The sequence below is a fragment of the Diorhabda sublineata genome, chromosome 8 (genome assembly GCF_026230105.1).
Source record: "Diorhabda sublineata isolate icDioSubl1.1 chromosome 8, icDioSubl1.1, whole genome shotgun sequence".
Lineage (NCBI taxonomy): Eukaryota > Metazoa > Arthropoda > Insecta > Coleoptera > Chrysomelidae > Diorhabda > Diorhabda sublineata.
In genome coordinates this window covers 4,685,663-4,712,636 of record NC_079481.1, presented here as the reverse complement: position 1 = coordinate 4,712,636, position 26,974 = coordinate 4,685,663, and the positions used below count along the sequence as shown (strand labels likewise).

Here is a 26,974-nt window from a genome sequence, read left to right as displayed (position 1 = left end):
TTTAGTTTTTTTGTAGATCAAAGAGGACGCTTATAAATTTGAAATTTCCACTTTATCCACGTAAAAAAGTTTCTACATTTGTCATTTATTTCTTATCTATTTCCTTCCCAATTGAGTAGATGCTAGAAGTGTCATTTTTCAGTGGAAAATAAAGAAAAAGAATCATCATTCCGTACAGGTTTTCACAGAAAGACCCGAACAGAATTTGGAAATAATGTGATGAAAAGAAAAGACTAAGAACTGATCCGCACGGAGAATAATCCATCCCATGTACAGCCATATATATACATTCCATGACGTGCAAAAAGCATGTAGAATTACATCAACCTCTTTAACAGTTGAGTAGATATCGGAAGTGTCATTATTCAGTTGAAATAAAAAAAAATAATCATTCCTTCCAGGTTTTTACAGAATGACCCGAACAGAATTTGGAAATCAATTGATGAAAAGAAAAGACTAAAGTCAGGACCGCACGGTGAATAATTATAGAAAGGTGAAATAAAGAGACAATGAGGATTCGGGAGTCATCCCGTGTCTAGAATGCCTTGCGCGGTCCAATCCCACAAGGGGTATACAGTCATATACATTCCATAACTAGAACATGGCATGTAAAATTACATTAAATTCTTTTCCAGTTAAGTAGTTAGAAGTGTCATTTTTAAACTAAAATTGAGAAAAAATATCATCATTCCGTGGAGGATTTTACTGAAAAACTCTAAAAGAATAGGGGATCACGCGAGGAAAAGAAAAGACTAAAGTCTGGACCGCCTAGACAATAATTAGAGAAATGTGGAAGAAAGAGACAATGAAGAATGTATAGCCATGCAAAAACATGTAAAATTACTTCAATTTCTTTATCAGTAAAGTATATATTAGAAGTCTCATTAGAAGATTCTTGATTGAGGATATTCGTCTTTTTCCTGGACCTCTTCTTCCAATAGTTTGTCTTGCAGGATTGTTTGTACATAACTGCAATTTCGCATTCTCTCACAGCACTCTAGTTTGCGAGTTTTTATGGTTATCATTACTTCTAGTTATTTTTTCATTCTGCTGGGGACTTCTTCATTTGTTACCTTTGTGTTACAGAGAAGATAATCTTAAGTATATATAGCCACAGTATATATATAGTCTATATAACCACATTTCGAATACTTCTAATTTGTTGCTTATATCTTGACAAACATGAATAAAAATCATGACAAAATTGGTGTGAGAAAAACAGTGATTACCAGCTTAATACTTCGAACAACTTATTAACATTAATATCCAATAAAAAAAGTTTTTCTTCGCATTGTGTTTATTTTAACGACTTTTTTTGATAGATATATTTTGCAAACGTCTAAAAAAGTTTTTCGATAACCTACAACTCCATTATTATTTGTTAGTTGAATGTATTAAATGTATCCAAAATATTTTCTCATTGTCTGCAGTTAGTTTCGAAGTATACATGGTCTCTTACAATGTATGAAACTTTAATATACAACTTCTTGCTCAAACCAACATGTAAACCACAGTAAATTATGTACTTCGGAGTGCATACAATTTAAATTATGTTGATACAGCTCTGGTGGAAAGTTACATATTAGTCACATATGGCGAACTGTGTATTAACATGTAGCATTGGATTTAAGTTGATAATGAGATACTGTATTCTGTGCAACATTTACAATAATTATTTACGGTAAAATACGATAATTATCTGCGGAATAACGTTGACAAACATTCTATAATTGAAATTGATAATGACAAAGATAAATATCTAGGAACCAATAAAACAACTAGAAGGGATAAGAAAAGTAATGTGGCTTTCTTAAATTAAGTTCAAACAATTAATTCAATATTCGACAAGTGCTTTTTTCCCTATAAACAGCTCTTTCTATTTAGTATAAAAGTTTTCAAGACAGGACTAATAAAAATCAAATTGTTTTTTAAGTGAAATATATCGAGATGGCATTTTTTCCATAATATCCTAGGGAATTAATGGAAATCCAAGGGTGCCTTATCGTCCAAGCATGATGTTCTTTAACTTTTGAAGATGTACATCAAAGGTTTGTCCAGATTTCAGCACATCAAAATGAACAATTTCGCGTATATTCCACCAATCACACATTTTTCAGGTTTAAACTCCGCACGGCATTCGATCATTTGAGTGCGACGGTCCCTTTTCATTTGGACAATTAACAAAATCGTAAAAATTATCGTTGGGAGCTTTTTCAAGATTAGCGTGGCACGAAGATTACGGGGAAAAATATACATCTAAATGTCTTATCAAAATTTCTAAACCACTTCGCACATTATGTAGAGAACATAGTTGATTTGTGCATTATAGAATTTATGTTGAGTTCTTGGAAAAAAGTTTGTAACGGACAAAGACTCTTCTGGGAAATTAGAACCAGAGTAAATCTGCTGTATGTATCAACCTAAATAATAACAATCTACGAATACTAACAGGGGTTCTATTGTTGCTATTGTTGCTATTGTCGCTGTTGCTTCAACAACCACCTGAAGATTATGGGACGTACAGATTTTGTTGCACAGAGGACGAAACCTCTATTCACATTCTCTCGAAATGTGAAACTGAAACTACACCTGGGTGAGTATGAACTAGAAGACGCAGATCTCTGGCAATTGAAGTAATCTCACATTCTAGATGTTTTAAAAAGAGTGGGATTGATGGATGAGCTGTAAGCACTGGGTTCTCCAGTATCGCAGCAAAAAAGGGGGACACAATAGATCCTTTGGGTCGCAGTTTATAAGAGACATTCATATAATAACTACAAGGTTTGTGAACATAGGAAAACATTGACATTAACTGGTCAAGAAAAGGAACTTGCAGAGCTTCAATTTTTGTGGACAAATTAATGCAAAATCTTGTTGTTTAATCGCTTGTTGAAGGGGAAGTAAGATTGACTTTGTGTTAGTTTTGACCGTATTGTCATTTTCTTTATTAAAAAAAAATTAAAATAGATTAAATCTAAAGGCAACGGACGACCTATGACCATTATTAATTGCGGACTTGCCACAATCAAAACAAGAAGTGCATGCTGTTCTTATTGAATTCCAATATACGAGTACAACTACCAGAAAGAATTTATTTTTAATAGTCAACATTCAATATTATAATTTTTTTTGTAAACAGTTTCTATTTACAAAACAACTAAACTCTTGATCAGAATATCATATCGTATCATACTTCTGTTGCCACTGGTGGCTTTTGATCAAACCTTTGGAATTTTTGAGTTCGTTACAATCGACTTTTCTTTTTAAAAATGAAAATCTTCCAAGAAATCTTCAGAGTATGTTACACATTGTTATTAAGGCTTATGGTTGTTATTTGGATCCATTATTATAACATAAATATTCAATATAAATCACTGAATCCATCATTCTAGCCAGAAGTTTATAAATTTTCATAGAAAAATGTCATTTTTGAATTATGAGAGTTCTTACCCTGAGATCGTGGGGTATTAAATTAATCAAAAACATATATTAATTAACTACACAAACTGCCGAAAGAGTAAAATGCAACATCTTTTGTATCTGGTTGTTCAATCGCAACTCAGTCTTCCGCTTTCCTCTCTAGGACTACCAAAACGGACAGGCCCGGCATGGCCCTAAATGATAAGTACGTTGTAAAATATTTTTTGAACCATGAAATGTACGAGATACTTTGTTAAACTTGTTTTGGATAAATCTCCTGTGCATATCTTCAATTTTTTTTAATGATTGTTATTTGCCTATGACAAACTTTTTTTAAAGATAACATAGACTGCAATAGTTTTATATTTTCAACTCATAAAACTCTATCAAACTAAATATTCTCATGCAAGTAACAAATACCTTTTTTGAATGAATTGTTTTATAAATATCATACAACTTATGTTTGAGGAATATTATTGGTTTTTAAGGTTGATTTGGAGTACGTATTAGCTTATTATAAGTATCAGTGATCGATGTATGTTTCATAAACGTTTATTCTAATTAATTCCCAAGCTTTCATAAAACAGCTGCATTATTGTTTTTAAGAAGCTTAAAAAAACGTTAAAGACATATAAATTTGCATTTGCATAGAAGCTGCTTTCTTTTTAAGAGATCTATGAGATGTTTTATATTGAATATCCAACTATTCTTATAACCTTCAAAAGATTCGATGGGAATAGATGAATTATCAAATTTTATCCTAACCATTATAGAGAAGTTTTTAAACACAATTTCCTTTATACTAAGAATGAATTTGTAGAAAATTCTTCCAGTTTCTCTAGGTACGATAAACTATAATTTATTATTCTACGGAACAAATAAAATTTAATTCAGTTGTATCTGTTGTCACGTAAAAGTAGGTTAATACTATTAAACTTGTATGGCTTCTTGTTATTTATTTATTAGGTTATTGGGCTATTTAATTACGTATGTGAACCATAGATTAATAGTATTAGATCGCTTGTTAGGATATATCAGCACAAATTATAATGTGTACTTCATTGAAAGGAATTAAAGAAGTATCTACGAATTGTGTATTGAACACTTCTTGCTCAAGAAACGCTTAATTATTCTTCATGCTGGAAGTGAAGACGGCTTTGTACCAAATGTATTGAATTGCCCATTACTTTCCATTCATTAATGCTATTAATTTGATATGGTATACCTCTAGTAAAACTACCAAACATCATCTTTGAATCCTTTTGCCTAATTCGTAGGCACGCCGAGCACGACCTTTACCTACCTACTCCACGTTAGAAGAATTAGTTAAGAGCTCAGTATTTTACAAAGCATAAAAAATGCACAATCATTTGACAATTGAAATCAAGACAAAATCTTTTTTCCCGCATTCTGCAATAATTTGAGGGCATATTTATTGGAAACTGCCTTCTACTCTGTAAACGACTTCTATTCTAATAATAATATTTAATTATTTATACTAATTCTTCTGTATATTGAAATTTTATTTTATTTGTATCCTTATTTAGTTATTTTTATGTTTGTTTTTCAGTTTTTACAAGCTTCTGTCTACAAATTATAACGATTTTTTGCTAATAAACCATTTCTCACTGTTTCATAACTTTCATAACGCGAAAACAAACACATGGTTAAAATTTTTCGGCTCACACTTTATGTGAAAGTTTTACTGTTTTCAACTAATTTCATCTACATCGACCGATTAAAAACAAATCAGTCGATAGAGAGACTCACGTACTTTCGATGAAAACGTAATAAATTTCAAATGGTAATTTACTTTTTCCATTCCGGCAAAGTTTGAAAAGTTGAAGTAAACACCGGAAGTTCATTTGGAGAAAACGACAAAAACTATAGATACGAATGATTTATGTTCCCACAAAATGCATTTGGACCATTATGTTGACTGGTTCTAGAGAGACTGTATAGGCATGATATATTACAATAGTTGAAGTGAAGTTTCATGAGGTGCAGGTGTTTACAATAATATTGACATGACATTTTTATACAGTGATGATAAGAAAATGAAATATACTTATTCAATGATTGAATCACGTCCTCCCTATGTACATATTTGTTTGCTTTGTCATAATATCTTTGTAACATCTACTAACAACTAATTGAGCGTATCGCCAGATCTTTATACTATGTCTGGGATATTTGACTCAAAATTTACCATCTTTACTAAAAAAACCTTATCTATCTCTGGCGGTGGAACCAGCGTTCAGGCGTTTGCAGGATCTAACTAAGCAGCTTTCGTTTCAATTTTTTCATCTCTTTCGATTCACATCCAGCATTCGCGAACCTACGCTGTCGCTCAATCAATCCCAGATAAAAGCATATTTTCAGGAGTCAATTCTTAGGCTGCGGCTTTCCAGGTACGGCGAAACATCCAGATAGAAAATATTTGCTTTGCTTTATCGTTTACTCCTATGTAGGTTGTCAAGTCCGTGAAATTTGCTTGTTCAAAACTCTGAAGCAATTTACTGAAGTATCCATGTCCCAACAGCATCTGGATCACATAGTGGAGGAGACTCGTCCAGGTATCTACCTGCGGGATAAGATAATGAGTCTTTATTCTAGCATCTGCTATACCATGAATCCATGAACAAATTATGTGTCGAAAACTGATGGGGTACTTTGAACAAAAGTAACAAAAGCCCTACCAAAGCTAACATGGTACGTAATATGACACATAAATAACGATTGATAATGACAATGGCTAGTCTTGATTTTAAAATTTTTCATAGCTGCTCGTTATTTTTATTTGGTACAGTTGATAAATTATATTATTATATGACATAAAATTGTCGATTCAATTAGTTATTTATATAGTTTCAAAATCACTTCAATAAGAGATTCATCTTAACTTATTTTTCTACACCCGGTCCTGATAAAAAATCAAATGAGCTTTGTAAACAATATAGTCAATTAAAATTTATAGCAAATTTCACAATGTCGATGTAAATTAATGTAGAAGATTTGCTTAGCGATATCCTTACTCAGGAACTCTACATATGTAGAGAAAAAGTTCCTCATGACTCAACCTGTATACAAAAAGAAATGTATTTTACATGAAGAAAGCGTACTTCATCTGTTGTCAGTAAAGATTCAATGCCTCTTATGACAATTATAATTTTCATCAAACAAATAACAAATTCACAACTTGCCACATAAAATTTTATCTAAAACTGCGCCAACGAAAGAAGTCTCTTGGTGGATTAACCCCATGGAAATGACGTGTGTCGTGATATGGTAAAATATTAGTTCCGATTTTGCCGTCCATCAATGTCTTCAAAAATCTCCGATGGAAAAAAAATTTCGTTAAGCTTTTGGAGTTTTTATGTCAAAGAGACAACGTCGGTTTTACACATTGCGTTTATTTATAAAATTTTCGCCACCATAAATCGTTTTCTGTATTTTTTCACATCAAATCAATCTGATATTTTAATATTTCCTCAGCTTAAATCTCATGAATTTTCTATGATTACTGGAAAGAAAGACATAACTTTTGAATGAATTATTTATCGCTTCATTATTTCCGTTATTTAATTTAAGACAGAAATAACGATTTTCTTTCTATGAATTTGCTTTTCTCACGTTTTTGTTACAATCAATTTCAATTTATTTAAAAAATCATCTCATTATTCGTCCGAGATGAATAATTTCGAATGTTTTATTCATACCTTTCCAAACGGCGTTCTATGTTTTATATGCAAATCTTTTGTTTTTTAAGTCATCATCGCCAAGGAAAATATGGAGAAAAAAATGTTGATGGAACGAGTTTTTTTTACGTCGACTCAATTCGTTAAAAGCTCTTATTAGACCAGGGTCGATAATTGTTTAAACCAAACTAAATCTAAGGGCGGGAAGGGAAAGGGGGTGAGTTTTAAAGGGTAAAAATTGAAATTCCTATGAAAAAAAGTCAAATAGCAGAGTTGTAGGTATTAAGAAGATCTACAACTTTTGTATTCTGTGAACAATTAAAAAAAAACAAGCTTTTCGTGTTTTTCCTTTTTCTTTTACAAAAAACACTGTTTTTTCACGAAATTTTGTGAAAAGTTATTTTTTTATGTCCCATATATGTTTATTTGATTTGAAATATTCAATTTTTCACGTTATTTTAACATAATATCGAAAATGCATCTCAATTTTCAAACAAAAATCCTGTTTTTATATACAGTGACGATTTGTTAATATTGTTTCTATAGAATCAATTTCTTTTGTTTGTTTATTTTCTAGAATCGAACTGTCTAGAAATATTGTTTTTGTATAAATAGTCGCTTCTTTATGAGCGAGCAAGTTTGTAATCAATTGAATATCATAACGAACGGATCCAAATATTAAAAGTAACCGGTGATTTTGAATAAATTAAATAAGTTAGTGAATAGTTAAGTATTAGTGGGTGATTATTATGAAGAAGGGTGTGTATAAACTTACCCCACCGTTAGAAACAGTCTAAATAAATTACAAGTAAACATTCTACTTTCGTAGGTTCCTGTTTTATTGAAGATAACTTGAATGGAGATAAATATTAAGAATTGCTCCAAAATAATATCGTACCAACTTTGACAAACACATATCATGATTCAGCAAACTCACAAGCTCCTGCGAATTCATATGATATCAGCGACATGGAGAATCGTGTCATTACCTTCTAAGGTTCGATGACATCGAACTACTAATCAACGCTAATCACTTAAAACTTTTGGGCTCGTGGCATACTCGTATTTGTAGAAGCTACTAATACTCATTGGTCTTAATTTGCTGGGTAATCCCTTGGGAATCCTCCTAGTCCCCGTAACCACAGACCATGGGGGTCCTCCGAACTTCACTGTTTTTGAAGCAAAACTCTTCCAGGCTCAATTCCTAAGATTTTCCTTCGTATGTTAATGAAACCTTGACATTACCCATGAATATCCCATAACTAGAGATTCAGAACACCCCTGGAACACTCAGAGAAACACTATAGTAGGTCGATTTCACATATATGAGGTCAAACACTTTTTCCTTTTTTTCTTTTGAGCGGGTTCTGGATATAACACTCTTAGCAAGACAACGCAAAATTCATCAACAGTCATGAAGAACGTACAGTGACTGTTGAGGCTATTCATCCACTTTCTTGTGATATTAATGTCATTGTTGGAAGCACAGACTTTGTTATGAAAAAAAAAAATTCAATAAAATTCGGTTAAAACTAAATAGAGCTCTGATCAAAACCGATGAATGTAATTTTTTAGAAATCCACTTAGGAAGAAAAACGTGTTTCATCGTTCTTGATCGTCTCTCTAGTTTTATATTTCTTATCATTTATTATACAATATATTTGATACTATTTACCTGATGTTTTATCATGGTCTACAAGAAGGAGTTTAGATTAACCGCTTCTTTTACAAGCAGAGCTATGAACGTTATCAACGTCTTGAAATCATAAAAATAGAAAACTACTACATACTTGTGACTGGTGGTTACATTGACCATGTTACTTTGAAAATAAATCAGCATAACTTCCCTTATTATCTGTCAAATTACGAATGAATTGAGTACAGAGTTGGGACAAGATATGAATGAATTCGTCCTGGCGGGAAACCCGCTTTTCCTACCTAATTAAAATGAAAGATGGCCTGGGAATGATTCATAACGCGAGGCTTTCAACAAACCGCATTTTTTGTCGGCATTAGGGTGGATTCGAAAATTAATTGGGTCGGATATTGGAGTTTTCGATATAAAAAATGATAAATGCTCAATAAGATTTTGAAATATTGACAGAAAACTGAAAGTTTTTTATGCAAATGAGAATGATCCAACAAAAAAATCCTTCTTTCTTTGAATCGAAATACCCATAAAATCTTATTGTAAACCTATAAAGGTTTTCCATTTCTGCCGTGAGCTACTATTGTATACTAATTATTTTGCTTGTGTCCCCTTTTTTGCTGTGGTACTGGGGTGCTCAGTAGTTATAGATGATCTATTATTATAATTGATTTCAGAAAATTCAAGATGTGGGATGGCTCCCGCTATCACAGATCCTTTGTAGATACATAGGTTTTGTCTTCTACGTAGCAGAATATGCATGCTGCATCCTCTGCTAAATCTAGCACATCTAGGTATCCATTGAGGCAGCAACGCCTCGACGGAACTCTTCTTCGTGATACTTTATTTCTACCAAGGTTAATACAGTCAAAAGATCCTCTTTGGTCAAAGGTCCTAAGGAGTTTCTTCTTCTGTCTAAACCCCTGTAACTAATTCCAGTAAATGATTTTTGTCCTTTCATACCTCTTCTTCAATGCCTCGACAGAACTCTTCTTCGTGATACTTTATTTCTACTGAGGTTAATACAGTCAAAAGATACTCTTTGGCTAAAGGTTCTCAGGAGTATCTTTTTCATCCAAACCCCTGTAGCTGGTTCCAGTAAATGATATTTGTGCTTTAGACCTCTGGCTTGTCTCGAAGAATTTATGGATTCATACTCTCGTTTACATAATACTAGTTCTGGTGTCTCGAGCAATAAACTATTGTTTCTTTAGTTTAAAACTGTTCTCAAAAACTTGCGGAATGTCGACTTTTTGAAATTTGGTAGGTCAGCATCATCATTCACATCTTTTAAAACTGAATATATTTGTGACTACCACTCGATGTACCTTCTTTAGGGAATTTTAGGTCATATTTGATTTATAACCTCCTTAATGTCCTAATAGCATATAATTAAGTCAATCTTTTGGTTTGGTTTTAAGAATAACCAACATACTTACACGAACCCAGGCGAGACGTTTTGAATCGAAGTGTATCCTACTTTGTCTCGGGACAGCGAAACGATCAGATCTCGAACGCTCAGATTTCAGCGGAGCTACGCTGCTCTTAGAGATTCTGCACGCGCGACTTAGTTTAGTTTTTTGTTCTGCTTATATTGTTTTGTTTGGTATTTATGTATATCGCACTTCTCGATCCTAAGATCCTAAGGAAAATGACTTTCCTTCTCTTAGCGTTTAAGGCACAATCGTCTAGCAAGTCAATAGAATTTTTTCGTGAGGGATGTAGCAGAAAAAGAATGCCTTTGTTTAGATTCTCTCATAACTGCATAAACACTTGAGGAGGCCACTTCAGCAATATTTTCTACTTTTAACGTTCCATCGACAATAAAGGGCTTCAACTTCATTTTTGTGATTGTTCAAAATTACATTCTGTTGCATCAATGCAGTTTTTTTGGTCTTTTTTTATGTGGATCGTGGTAACACCAATCAGCAGTTTCCTTAGCCGTATCAGTATCTGACATTTTAAAAATATTAAACTAAAATATTGAATATTAAAATCTAATTGATCAGCATGAGGAGGCATGTTTGTTATAGCCAATAGATGCAGAGGCGCGTGGTGATCATGCTTAGATCACGCATCGACTGTTGTTTGGGTCGCTCTGTTTGTTAAGTGTATTTAATATGAGTATCACTTTGAGGAAACTAAAACAATGATCCTAATAGAAATTGATCTCAATTCAGAAAAATAAATTAGTTTGAAATCTTAATTTATGTGATACCTTCATTCTTGATGTTGTTTTTACAGGTGGAATTAGTGTCATATGGTTTTGTTATTCAACCTTTTGTTCTTGCAATACAAAACACGTTAATTCCAAACAACAAATTGTTCAAAACATTTTATATGAAAGTTATTTAAATGATTTCAGCTTAGTCGGCGAGTTATTCCATAAAATTTTCAAATTCGTCAAACGATATCAATCGAATGGAATATTGTTCAGCCAAAACAATTTTTTAATATGAAAATTAAATCCGAAATAATCAGATTGGTTAGTCGGATCAACTCTTATTGACAATGTGACGATTCGTTTTCATTAATTTCAAATTTTACACTGAGTTCTACACCAAATTCGATTATTGATTTATTTTAACGAGGGAACTCAATCCGGTTTTCCAATCTTTTGCTATTTTGTATGTAAATACACTGTTAAAAATACAATAGGAATAATATCTTGACAATACTTCTCAAATAGTTTAACCTATTAAAGTTTTGAGAATATTTAGTAAATTGTTAATAATAATCCTAATAAGAATTACAGAATCAATGAAAATTGAGTTTATACGTGGAGCTATTCATGATTCGTATGAGAAGAATACACTTGATACCAAAAACTGAAACAAGAAAGCCAAAATAGTATCAGAAACCTTTCCAGAGTTTTATTATGTCCTGGAATATGCCCATTAGGGGAAAGGAAAAGGATGTGAAATGTAGCATTCGAAATGATTCCAAAGAGCTGCAAATCATTTTAGATATTTGACAGTTTTTTCCTATCAATTGATTTGTTCTTGACAACTTTATTGTTTAGCTTCAATTCAATTTGATTCAACAAGAAGAATAGCTACGAATATATCTGCGACGAGTTGAAACCTGCGAGAAATTTATAACTACCAGAGAATAATTTTTTTTTTTTTTAAATAACAATTACAAGAGAGTAACTATTAGATTCGAGAAGTTTGAGTGGTGCCTGCCGTATGAGGATGCCTCTGGATATTGATCTTCAACTTCTATAGGTGGTCGGGAAATACATGCCTAGATAGCTGAATCCACGGGCTTGCACTTCTTCATAGAAAAGACTCCATTGACGTTAGCGTCTGTAGGCGAACTCGTTGCTTGTCGAGTAGGTCCTGCAAATACTGTTCAAGTGTCCAACTCTGGATCGCGTATATGTCGAATTGCTCTCTTTGTATTGAATCGAGTATCCTCAGAGTATGCTCGGAAGCTGAGCTCCAAATGTGACAGCACTACTCAAAGTTGGAAGAATCTGGGCTTTGTAGAGGATTAGAAGCTATTGCGGAGTATATTTTTCCAGCTGCCATAGCTAAATCGACCACGTGACTATGTCAGGACATATTACTTTCCACATCACACCCAACAAGTGACTTGCCGGTGATAATGATATTTTCGTTGTAAACACAGCAGTCTAGTTAAGTTTTTAAACTATTTAAAAAAGGCAAGCGTGTGTTTTTATCATCTGTATTCACTAAACACTAAATTATCCACTAAAAATTAACTATTCTCTTATTTCGATCTGTTCTCTTCGACATCCAAATATTTACCGACTGACTCGTTGATAAACAAGCGCCTATTTACACACCACGGATTTCTCGATCATTTGGACTCTAGAATTTAAACAAACAAAAAACCCTTATTTGAAATTGAAACTATAAAGACGGCCATAATATACTGTGAATAAGTTATAAAAACAATATAAAGAAGTTGCCGCCGTGCATAAAAACTTGTCCTTCAGGGAATTGCCCATCGCATTCGCCAAACTTTAGATTCTATATACATGATAAAACAGGATCGATTTCACGATCTACGTCAGTGAACGAGGTCGGAACAACATCAACGACTCCACTAATTAGATGGGCTGAAAAATTTGTGAGCTGACACACAAATGGCGCTAATAGTATTAAATTCATCGGAATTTAGTGTGTTAATAAAGCATTGCTTTTTTGCAGAAAAATACTATTAAGGCTAAAACTTGGCTTGATTAACATGATGTAGACTTTAACTGACTGTAAACTAAACCATGGAGATATAGTTTGCTAAGTTCAAACGAGGTGAAATGAGTACCGAGGAAGATGCACGCAGTGGTCGCCCCAAAGTTGCTGCCACCGAAATCATCAGAAGAATCCAAAAAATAAATGTAAATAACTATAGAATGAAAGTAATTGAGGTAGTTAAGACCCTAAAGATACCAAAGAAACGTTATGAACATATGTGGGAATGCGGAAGCTGTGGGTACCACGCGAGCTCAGAATTAACCAAAAACCATAACGAATTGCTGATTCTAAAACTTTCTCACACCGGAATTCAATCGACTGTCACTGAGGTGAAATGAGCACCGAAGATGATTCTAGAGTAGATGCCCTAAAGAGGCTGTCACCGAAACATTCTAAAAGTTTACAAAATAATTTCCGATAACCGTGAAGCTGATTGAGAATATTGAAGGAACTCATTGTACATATTGTTCATGGAGAATATTTGGGTATGCGAAAGCTCTGTTCAAAGTAGTTGACGCTCAAGCTCTCAATCGACTAAAAACAACTTATTGATGATTCTGAGCGTTGCTTTGAGCTATATAATCCGAATTATTGCGTCGAAGTGTGACAATGGCTCTATCATTTCACACCAGACAAAAGTCATACGAGAGGACTGCACGTGATAAACCGATTTCAAAAAGTTGAAAACGCAAAAATCGGCTGACCAGGTTATGGCATCAATATTTTAGAGTACGCATGGTATAATATTGATCGACACTCTTAAAAACAGGAAACTCCTTAAAAAGCGACTATTATGTATCTTTACTGAAGCGTTTAAAAGACGAAATCACAGAAAAACAGCTTAATTTAAAAGTAGAAAGCTGTTTCATCAAGCCAATGCACAAATCAATAAAAGCGATGTCTAGATTGTACGATGAGTTGCTTACGTATCCACCGTATTTTCCAGATCAGCCCCTCAGTGAATTTTTCCTGTTTTGAGACCTCGAGAGAAGGTCTGGATAACAATTTTGTCCCGATGCAGAGGTTATCGTCTAAACTGAAGCCTATTCTGAGGCTAATGACAAATCCTTGTATAAAAATTATATTGAAAAATAATATGTTCCCTATAATCTTTGTATTGATTTGTTATAAATTTTGTATAAATTGACTTTAATTATATATTATCATTTTGGTTTGTTTGATCATATATTTAATTTAGTTTAAAAAACAATTAATGTTTATGTAAAAGTTTGTAGCTGTAACAGGGGAAATGTCGATTCAAGACAACTAAAAGCATAAATATTTTATCAAGAAATTGGAAAATTTCATTCAGAATGGCTTTAGAATGATTCGTTTGATTTCCGAATTTTTCAATACTTGATATAACTTGTTTGAAAATGTCAGCGTTTACTCAAGTAATGAAATGAAATCAAATTTTGTTTCCAGGTTATTCAAACTGATGCTATATCCTGACAACGAAGTGTTTGCTGACGATATTTCGTTCGAATCAACGAACGGTATTATCGATTTCGACCCAAGGATTGTTTACACTGGAAATTTAGAAGGTAAGCTTTTACTATAGCTACTTTATAAAAGAGTCGATCAAGATTTTTATTGTTTCATACTGTAACGAGATAGGTTGTTAACTTGGGTCATTCTTCTTCATCCTTTATTTATATCATTATGTTTTTATCGAATAGTCTAGGAGTGTCCTTAAAGATTTCAATAATGTTTGGACTAGATGTCGGCAACCCATGGCACGCGTGCTAGATCTGGCACGCCTGGAATTTTAAAACGACACGCATAACTTTATACAGTTTGTTGTATAATATTTCAAAATAAACCAATTAAACGGAGGTTTGATATTGAAGATACGTTTTATAAAAACAAAATGATGTACCATATGTTAGAAAGGGATTACGATACACCGATTTTCAGAGAGAAATTTCCTAAAATATGTCGAATTAGGTGGTAGAATCGAATTCTTCATCAAATTCTTCGCATTTTTTATTCCACAAGATTTAGTGTACATTGTGGAATAAATTAAATTTCAACTTTATTATGTACTATGTGATAAAAACCATAAACAGGTCGGATTTTTTTCTTAAATTGACAATTTACAGTATGAGCAACCCTTCTGGATTATAAGCACCCCTTGGCAAATTTTAAGTAAGAAAGAGGGTCGTGTGGCACCTTGTTAGCAAGGGATTTTAGTCCTCTGCTCAGCAATTTTGAATTTGGTGGTATCATAACTCAGATTTAAGATGTGAAATTTTGATAAATGTTCAAAATGACCACCATTCACTTCTTGACAATAACCCAGGCGATTTTAGAATTCTTGTTAATTTTGTATTACCTCCAAATCAGCAATATTGTCTTATCTATTAAAATAATCAGGTATTTTCATGTATGTTCTGCTAAACATCAGGAAAAACTCTTTGAAGATATTAAAATATGAATCAAAAAACCAAATAAACAATTGATAGGAATCTAGTCTGGACTGCTTTCATTTAGGTATTTAAAGTTACTAAAAGAAGTCAGTATAGTATGTATGCGCGTATTAAATTTAATTATGGTCATTTGTCCAAGACTCAAAGAATAGACATTTTAATTATGATTGTATTAATAAAACAAAAACACAAAAGGAAATTTTTAATTATAAATACCCTGGTCAACACGTTTCGCAGTCTACAGTTAGCAAAATTGAAAAAGTTTCGTGAAACTGGACACGTAAAAAATATTGAAAAACCAGGTAGAAATGTTCAATTTACTGATAAATAAAAGTTAGATGTAGTTCTAGAGATTGAGGAAAATCCGCATAAGACAACTTATTACATAACTTATTTTGAGAGTTTTGTTCCCCCTATCAATATTTTCTGTTATCCTAGACGTTTTTGAAAGACCTTTTGATGGTGCTTTAAACGTGGAACTGGTCTCTTCAAAACGCTAAACCCATATTTTAATTAAATTTGTATTCGGAGCTTCATTGATGTGTCTTAATCCATATTCTGAACAATAAAGTCGCCTCGTCAAGACGTATGAACGACCGTTTTCGTAAAACGTGCGCATATAAAAAGCGCGATACTTTCCGTCGAAGTTACTAATAGCCATTAAAATTCCACGTGTGCAACCATCCAACCACGCTGGGCTTCCCCCGCCCACGCACCGCTTACCTCGCGAAAAAAGATGATGCAATATGCACGTATCGCTAAACATATTATCAGTTGTCATCCGAATACAAAGTGTTCCGATACTTAATGCAAAAAATTCACGTGTGAGTAGATGACGTGAAAATAAAAAATATTTTTCCTACAAACCCTCGTTAGGAAATATGCAGATTCTCAGAAAACCGTCGCCATAAAGAGACTTTCTGAAGAAAATTATCATAATTATTTATTCAAAATACTCACAGGAGGTTTTGACACACAATCAAATATTGAACTGCATACGGAAAAAATGAAATGTAGAAATGGACCTTCCTGACCAATCCATGTCTTTGCGAATGTTTAGTATATCACATAACATGGATGGAAAATCATTTTGGAAAAATTCTATGTATCGCTGAGTATTACCTACTATTCCTGCTCACACATTAATACAAAATCGATGTTGATTCTTGGTTCAATTGTATCGTGATGATTTTCATCTGCCCGTAAATCTAATTTGTGTCAATTGATAAAACCGTTTCGTGTGGAACCAGCTACATCAGTAAACAGTACTTTTCCAACAAATTTAATATCAACTCGTTGTTTATCTAAAAAACCAACGAGAGAAGGCCAGTCTTGCTGGATAATCCTCTACATCCATGGCCTAGATACGTCAAATTGTGGTTAAATTTTACGTACACTTGTTGTAAGATCAACATGAGATTGTATTTCAATACCTTCCGTAAGTATTTTCAATAAATAATTACAATGTATGACAATATTTTCAGAATATCTCATTATTTTCACGTCATTAACTCAATCCCAAATTTTTGAAATTGAGTACCGCTTCTAAAACATATTTTGAGTAAAATGTGGGATGTAGTTCACTTTCTCATCAACTATTTTTTTCTTTTAAGGAATAGAGCTCCAAGTTAATCGCTTGTAATGAATAAAAATGAGACGCTCTGGCTTTTTATGACGCGTACATCAAATTGTGATAATGCACTCTGACTATGAATAATAAAAAAAGATAATATCATAATGTGGCTTTGATTGTAACGATCTTCACGTTAATGAAAGGCCATTTGTCTTCATTATAATACACGACTGCTTTGATGCAGTCTTTACATTATACTCCCCTTTTTCATGGAAATACGCGCAACGGATGAGAACTCATCAACTTGAATATAAACCATGAAAGCCAATTAGCATGAGAGAAATTGCAGGAAAAATGAAAATGAGAATTTTTGAAAACACGATGCAACGCGGCTGTACTACAAGGTTTAATTGATAGAGTGTTAATTAATTTTTCAACACTGAATATTGCATTACGTACGAATGACGCTACGGGAATTGATTAGGTGCTTCAGATGTTCCTAGAAAAAAAGCATACAGACTGCACAGAATCTAAGATCACTTGAATATAATGGCTATGCAATTTTTAAAGTACGGGAACTTTTGAAATAAAATGAATGAATGTTTTGTTCAAAAAAAGTAACAATTTCAGAAATAAATCAAGCGAAAAATGAATTTTCATTGAGGGTGATGTTTTTTTTTGGTCACCATTTGAAATGCTTGCTACAGTGTCTAATAGTGAGCAAAGCACATTCTTATGAACAGTTTTTAGACCTTATAAACGTGGTTTAAGCAGAATGAGTCGAATTTTTTATCTACTCATAACATTAGATGAAACTTCATCCATCATAACACTCCTGAAACGAAAAAACAGTAAAGGCAGTGGACTCTAAAAAGACTTTAATCCCTTAAAAGGTGAAAAATAACAGGTAGAGTATCAAACATCATTACTTGATATGAAAAAAAGGGAAATCGCTAAAAAGCGACCTACTCTTTAAATAGGACAACCACACCTTCTCACACTCCGTTTTTCGCAATGGATAAAATTCAAGCACATCGAATTGGTTGATCCGACCCACAGCAACTTTCACCTGTATACTAACTTTGAGATTTCACTTGCAGATAAGAGTTTTTGTTTATACGAGAATGCATGCTTAAACGACTGTTTTGAAAAGTTAAAACAGAATAGTAAAATTTTTTGGAGAGACCCGATAAGGACTTTTTCAGGTGATTTCGCAATCTGGTAAGGTATAGGTCATGATAACTGATCAGGATTGCCTTATAAGATCCTTATTAGGATTAACTTATATGGTTCTGATTTCCTATACTCTCTTCTCTCATCTTTTTGCCAAAGTTTCTTCAGACCTAACCAAATTTTCTCAAAAATAAAACTTGCATTCTAAACAATAATGTTCCTTTTTGAAAACGCTAGTAGCGTGTATTTCCGTCTCTGGATGTAATTGTTGCTAACATTCTCCTGCGAATGCTTTCAATTAGGTGCTGTATCACTTCTTGAGATATATTCTCCTGTTGCTCTAATGCCGCTCACTCAAGCTCATTTAAATTTTGATGAGATGGATTTCGACGATGAATGCGGCGTTTTAAAATGTCCCAGACATGCTCGATAGGATTCATATCTGGACATCTTGGTGGTCAGTCAGGGTATGAATTCCTACTTCGTTTAGTTTATTCAGAACATTTTCCACAACGTGTGGTCTAGCATTATCATGCATTGAACGAAAATCATCACCAATAAATGGCCCAAACGGAACGACGTGATTTTCAAGAATGTCAGTTATGTATCTTGCTGTGTTAAGGGCGGGTCTAGGAAAAGACACTAATTCTGTGCTGGTATCAAAACAAATTCGTCCCCAAAACATGATAGACCCTCCTTGGAACGGCTCCCTGGGAATGATACAAGACTGCGCAAATCTTTCTCCTCGGCGTCTTCGAATTTGATTACGTCTATCTGGACCTATTAGACTGATTCTTGTCTCGTCAGTAAAGAAAATTTAACACCAATTTCTAAATTCCAATCTAAATGTTGCCTTGCAAATCTTAGTTTAGCAACACGATGCTGCTTTGCAAAGGTTCCTGGAGAACTCTTCTGCTGTGTAGACCAGCATTCTGAAGATGTCGTATTATTGATTTATCAGAGATATTTACATTTAAGACTTCTCGTAAAAGGCTGTTGAGCTCGATACTTGTCATTGACAGATTTCTTAATGAATTTAATTGCAAAAAACGGTCATCTCGAGTTAAAACTGAAGGACGTCCTTGTCCAGGCATCCTAGAATATGAACCAGTCTGCTGAAAAGAAATTTTGCTACATTTTATCGCCAACATTTAAGATACTTCAACTTTTTGTGACAGAAAAAAAAAGAAACCCGAAAGATTAACGTTTTAGGTTTTCATATTGAAATAAAGGGTGATGCATTGTTTATGGTCACGAGTTTATTTTTTTATTATCGTAGTCTTCAGTCTTTCATCATTGTTCCACCATCTTGTTATTGTTTGGTTGCCATCAGTTCTGGTAATGACACATACTTTCATTATTCTCTTTAGTATAATGTACTTAAATTAACTATCCTCTACATCTCAATTGATTCAATTTGTATTTAATCTTGTCATATTTCCATTTCTTTTTTGATTGATTCTTTCGAATCTTCCGACTATCTTCTTCTTCATTAACTGATATAATTAAATTTTATTCTCTATTTTTGTTCCATATAACGTGGTATCTATCTGCCTTCCAATTTCTATTTTGATATTAAATGTCGCGCATGACTAAGATGTTTTCCAAATCACTTAGATTATCATTGTTTATTTGAAGATGATTAATGATAAATTTTCATTTTTGCTACTGATTTCTGATATTGATTGTTTTCAGTATCTTCTATTGTCTCACTACTCAATTATATTTCCAAATAAACATTACGAGGGTTGCTACTTAAGTTTTGAGATATGGCAAATCTGACATGTCTGTCATAAAGTTATGAATAAGTAGCAACCCTCGTAATGGTATAGTTACGTAAAGCTCACCATGTATGTACATAATGTACATAATTATGTTCCATCTTGTATGAAAAAGCAATATTTTAGAAACTGAATATTCCCTTTCATCCTCTGAAAAAAATATCGAGTTAGAAACCACGCTAGATTTTTTATCTTGTCATATTCGCACTAATTTCAAATTACGATGGGTCGAGTGTAGGTAATTGGCATAAGCTGGAATTCTCCAAGGGAATGAAATTGCATTTGTATGGCCTCCCTCACTCTTATCGATTTCATTTAAATTCATACGATCCAAATCGCCTCCTATAAATCCAAGGCATTGCTTGGAAAAATTGGAATAGGATTTTCATCTTGTTTTAGAAACTTCAAGTTGAATGGGTTTTCTCTCCATTTATTTTATTTGTGCATGAAAAGCATGTTTCCATAAGGTTATTCAAAAATACACAGTTTATCAATCATTTAAATTAGTATACAGAAAGTAATTTTAAATCAATTCATTTCGTTATCGAATAGTATTTCCTATCGAGATTTTTAACAGAAATTGATGATGAAATGAAAATTTTTCACTTCTTAGACCTTTTTTATATGTTTTTTTTGATAAATTTGGTTCATATTAGGTCTTTTTTAATTGAAACTTTATTTTAAAACAGATAAAAATATTAACGTTGTGACCTATTGCGGTCTTTATCGAAATGTAATTTGACATTGACAATATTCGTAGTTATATTAATAAATATCTTCATAAGTATTTTCAACTATACTACTAATTTTTTATACCAGCTTGTTATAATTTAGAAACAGCAACAAATAAATTATTCATAATCACACTGGAATTTATAAAATAGAAAGATACATTCAAATTTTTTTGTTGTTCCCACTCCAATGTAACTATAAAAATAAATAAATAAGAAAGCTTAAGAAAAATTTAGTTACGCCACATTTTTGTGAAAAATAAAAGTATTGTTTTGAAAAATATTCAGTATTTATGAAACTTCAGTTTAGTATCAGCTTTCAAAGAACTGTTTCACATGTCTTCTATATTCGGAGACCCAAGTCTAATTGAAAATAATCTGGTTCAAATTTTCCTTGGAAGCGCTTTTCAACTGTGGTGGTATCTTGATGAAAGCAGTCTCCTTGTTTATCTAGCGCCCAAAACTTATCATCTCAATTCATAATATGCATTCAGCATTTATTTGATGATATCAGAATATTGAGAAGATTTGTATTCACCCAACAAGTTTTCAGTAACTCTGACAAACGCCATCCAAGCTTCTCTTTTTTTTCATTTAAGGTGGTAATGGATTTTTTGACTCCTTCTTTATTTTAGCGTCACTCAACGAAGGAAATTTTTGTTATAAAAATTAAAAACCGTTTCCATCATCGTCCATGGCTTTTTAACAATATTTTATCACCCTAATTTGATGAGCAAAGTTGGTAATATTATTTTTCGTTAAAAAAGTTACATTTCTGACAGTTCTTAGCGGTCATATTGCTCTTACATAATGTTCTTTTCTCTTTCGGCTGTTCCACTCGCATAAAAAGCAACAGTAGCCTGTTTGTAATCCTAAAACCAAAGCAACAACTTTTAAAACTTTAAATCTAATAAAGAGGGTATGTCCAGTATTTTGATTTCTGGGAATCCTTACAAAAACATTCATTTTTCTTGAGTGTTGATTTGGCTTTTCCAAAAAAATTAATTGATTCCACATCAACCTGTTAATGATATAGCTGTTCATTTTTGAATATTTCTTGAGACACTGAAAAGATATCCGATGAAGACTTTGTAGAACGAAAAATACTTTTTTCATTTATTCTGCATAGAATTAAGTTTTGTACTCCAACTTTAGGTTTGAATGTGGAAATTTGATACATTTCTAAATTCATTGAAACGATGCAAAATATGAAACTTGCAACTCATCCATTCTAGTACCTGGTTATTAGGAACAATAAAGTTTAAAACTAATTTGAATATTGGATAATAATCCTCTCGAAACATATGAAACAATAGAAAATTACGTAGTTATTGGATTCGTAAAAATGACGAATGCGCTGCGGTTACAAATATCAAAACCAGTCATTAGAAACATGAAATTATATATAATTTTCAATCAAAAAATCAGAAGATACAATTAGTGATATGAACAACTGAAGGTTCTAATTGTGCTTGCGCGATTATTTATCAATATTTATAGAAGAAAAACCATTCTTGGGCAAACGTACTTTACTGATCATTATAAGCACGATTAAAGAAAATACAGCAGGTTGTATGATGTGCCGTGAGATCCGGGTTCCTCCAGGAGAAACTAGAAAATATGATGTCGGCAGTTAATGACTATTTTGAGGAACTTGACGATTCTTATTATAAAAAAGGTAGCGAACTTATTGAAAATCGCGAGTATGGATCTAAAAGGAGATTGCGTTGAAAAATAAATAAATTTTTCCAAAAGTTTTCTGTGTTTTCTTTGTTAGGCAAGGTAATTCTGGGACCATTATTTTTGTCAAACATGTATAAATTTCCAGAATTTTATATTGAGCAGTTTTAGCATTTTTAAAATGCAGAAATTTCGTAATTTGATTAAGAATGGTTATATTCAAAATATACAAGTATTGTTCTAAGGATATACGAGTGGTCACAAATTCTCGTTTATTTTCTGTTTATGCTCTAAAAAGAACGTGCGCGAGAATTTAGACTAATTTGGAGTAATAATAATAATTATATAACATAAAATTTTGTATTTGTAGCGTAGACCATTGTGAAAATTTACATTTGAGTGCTTATAATTTTGTTGTATGCCAGGCGAAATACGGTTTTTATAGTGAAATACACATTTTTCTTCATGAAAATACTAATATACAATGTTAAATTCATATAACTGTATAAAAAAATAAAAATGTCATAAGCATTCACATCCTGTGTGCTACGAGGGTTGTCTGAAAATTTACAACCTAACAATGAAACAAGACAGTTTTTTTCGTAATCATTGTTATTTTTCAACATAATTTTTTTTTTGACACCACACAATTTTTTCAGCGATGCTATAACCTTTTTAACCCTTCCAAATTATAGTTTCTATTCTCTTCTTTTCAAAATAGTTGTTTACGTATACGGCATATCAAAACAACGCATTTACCAGATACTAATCGTCCGTTGTGAGCCTCGATTGCTCAATTGGGACCAAAAACGCATTTGAAGGAATTTAAACTCATGAAACGAATAAACAGTCATGATAGTGAATTGCAAACAGTGACCGCAAAGTATTACGCATAAAGGAAGAAATTGCAAAAAGCGACCCCATTTGGGATGACATGCACCTTCACATTTCGAATCACCCACCGTATTCAACAGTTCTGGTTCTTAGCAACCTTTCCCTGTTTCTTAATCTGGAAAGGATGTATACGAGTTGCGTCCCGCAGTCAAATTTTAATACGGGTTACTTTAAGGGTCGTAGTAATACTTCTGTAAACTAATTATACTCCTCAGGATCATGGATATCTAAACATTAAATTCTGATTAACCATTTTCTTATCTGGATCTTAAAAAAATATATATTACCAACTTTTTAATCATAACACCCTCTCTCATTTTATGTTGTCGGGATGACTTGAATGGGGATAAATTTAAAGTAATTGGTTAATATCTAGATTTTCAATTTTCTTTTTGTGGATTTTGGATTTTTTTTCGTGGCGGTTCTTACTGCTTGTTCAGTTTTTTAACAGTTAGTGTGTGGCTTTCTCCTCGGCTGTTTAAATATTCTTCACTGTTTATAGTGACTTTCCAGGTCGCTCAATCTGCTCAATACTTTATATTTTTTATCCATGTTTTACAATATTTTCAAATGAATCTCGCATTTTGATTCTAAACAACGCATCTGTGGAAAAAGTACAATGTACAACACGTGAGAAAGTAATATATTATTCCAATCATTTGCAGAAAACTGCTATAATTCTTCTCACTTGTTGTACCATAAACTATTTCTACTTCTATACAAAAACTGATCCTCTTTATTATATTTTAATAAAAATTTAATAGTTAGCAATCATTCTATTATTCGCATTGATGTTTCGTTTTTGCGAATAAAGATTTATAAAATACTGAACGGTTTCTATATTGTTGGACCTCTTCAGAGCATTTTCGATCGGAAGCTTTAATCCGACTTGAAGACAAATCCAGTCGGTTTAACCAACGAAATTCTAATCTTGTACAGTAGTTACAGTTAGAATTTATCTCAAAATGGTGAAAAAAATTTAATAATACGATATTTCATATTTTTTTTTGTTTAAAGAATATAAGAGTAATTTTTAAATCACCTAATTTTCAATAAAATGGTAGGCGAACGTATAAAATGTCTCTCTTATGAAAAATAAAATATAATAAAAGATTCAATTATAACAAAAGAAACTAACAAAGTGAAATTGATATACCTGAATATAAAATAAAAGGGACAAAGATGTCGTAAAAGATGATATTCGTACTAAAACCAGAACGTGGCTTACTACGTTTTCCTGCTATCTCCTTTTATGGTTTATATTATTGGATTTCTGCCTTTATCAGTTCCTGTACGCTATAATGTTGTATGAGTTACAAAAAAGCAGAACGTGTGTTACAAATGTTTACGTGCCACTAAGACAGGGTCTCCCTGAATGCAGTCGTTGTTGCTTCAACAATATAACGTCGTAATGGAGCTTATACTGATAATAAAAATAAAACCGCGACCTGAATTTTACTAAAATTATGTTGTTACATATATCAAATAACAATTTCAGGATGTAAAAATCACTCCCTATTAACATCACTAACAATGTTTATAATTGAAATCTTTTGGATCTTCCAGTCATTTTTTTTCAAAAATAATTCGCTTCCTTATTGGGAGTAAAATGATTGTCTCCGAGTGTCTTCCTTGTTATAGAAGAAGCATCTAGCAACGTAAAAAATAATGTCGATAATGGTTGCACTTAAGGATCTAGACGTGAACTATTAAGTAATAAACTGGTGAATCAGTTCTAAAATAGAAGTACAAAAGATTAGGAAAAGGACTACTAGACTAATAGCCTTCTTCTTCTTTCTTCCATGATAGATTTTACACCTTCTTCGATGTTTTTTCTCGTCCTGACTCTAAATCATTGTTTCTCAACATCTTTCTTGTGTTATGGTCCACCTTAGCCCTTCTGAAATTCATTTTCCTTCCTTATGTAACATACATAACTTTAAATATTGAAAAATTTAATAATGAATGATAAAAACTTAAATTATGGGTGGAAACAGTGGCAAAAATATTCTTACACATTTGACTGATTTGGGTATGTGATTTCTAATTCTTTACAAAGCCGTGCCACCTCTCTTTTCATATTAAATACAATTCTAACTTCTTGGTACTGTATTATTGATATATCAAAGAAAATTTACTAACATTAGCTGTATCATTCATGTTGCGAAGTCATTTTATTTCCAAATCAGTGAATTTTTTGAATCAGCAGATAGAATATTCAGATGATGGATAATAGTGAGTGGTATCTGTGACTTGACATTTTTGTAACCAATGAAACTCCGTATTATAAGAATATAAAGTATATTTAGCTCAATTTATCAAACCGAGATGCCCATGACTACTGTCTAACCTAATATTGAAATGAAATTCACATAGACTCGTTCTCCGTCATTATAGATACGATTTTCAGCTCATATTACACTTGATACTTCAATGAAAATATATTATTAATTATATGATGTAATTGTCACATTCATTTTACGAAATTACCAAGAGAATAACAAAGTTAGTTACTCTCCAACATATGCAGTTGTTGGGGTTCGAAATTTATTCAACAGAGCAGAATATCCTGAATAGCGCAACAATTGCGAAACTGACGCTCGAACCACAATTATAACTTAAGAGAAAGGGAGGTATAATAATTACAGCAGGAAGAACAGACGTCGTGAATTCTTGGAAACAAGAAAAAGATATTAAGTTTTATTAAAAATAAGATAATAAAAGAATGATATTAATAAAACAGTGACTGAGAAAGCAACTAAACAGATTCTGGTTGTTATAGAAAAAATTACCGTATTATAATTACATTTAGAAAAAATTTGGAATATTAAGAATAATAAATTGTTTGCTGAACTTTACTTATAAATATGAAAATATTAATCTAAATTGTAAGGGTACTAGGCTAGTTCAAATATGAACGGGCATTTTCCTTGAAAAAAATATATTATTAAGTTACAGAGCTAAAAATTCTAACACTCTACAAACTTTTCCAACCCTCCGGAAGCTTTAGCATACTCGCAGTCCGCCCAGTGCCTCTGTCAATGTACCAAATAAATAATAGTCGCATGGTGACAAATCGGGACTATAAGGAAGATGTTCAGTGTTTTGTAACCCAATTGAATCAACGTTTCCATCATAAGCCGAGTTATATTCGGCCTTGGGGTTGTCTTGCAGCACTATAGATTAGGATACCACGTCGTTTTGATCTGTAAACAGGTATATACAATATACAACTTCCTTAAACCTTCGCTTCAACTGGTGCGCATTCGTCTGTCTTATTACACTTCGAAGACGCGCGATTATTCTCCAGAATAACCAAGTTTCGTCTTGTATTTTATATTTTTTCTCATACTTTACATGAAACATTTTCAGAAAATATTCCCTTCTTAACTATGATAATTTTGGCAAAATAGCTCCAAAATCGATATCCTCGTATAAACATATTTATGAGGAAAAATTGAAAAGTAAATTCCCCGAAAATTTTTTCCCGAATTTCAAGTCGTCTTCCATTTCATACCTCTTCTTTGCAGTTGGGATGTGAATCTGAATAAAACTGATATTGAATTCTTTGTTGTTACAAAATCCTGATTTAGGTTGTTGTCATCACTACCTGAGTAATATAGTGTGTCGCACTTATGTTGACATAATCCGCAGTCTGGCCAACGGTATTCACTTATACTCATTATGTGCATGTCCAGTCTCTTCATTTCCTGAGCCAAATTAT

General features: G+C 32.5%; 1 protein-coding gene across 1 annotated transcript in view; it reads left to right on the top strand.

Moving 5' to 3' along the window:
• Window positions 1-26,974, top strand: part of LOC130448365 (disintegrin and metalloproteinase domain-containing protein 10-like) — a 237,446-nt gene that overhangs the window by 78,712 nt on the left and 131,760 nt on the right. Inside the window, exon 3 of the mRNA XM_056785723.1 lies at window positions 14,415-14,533. Coding sequence (XP_056641701.1) covers window positions 14,415-14,533 — 119 coding nt within the window. The remainder of the gene's footprint in view (window positions 1-14,414; window positions 14,534-26,974) is intronic.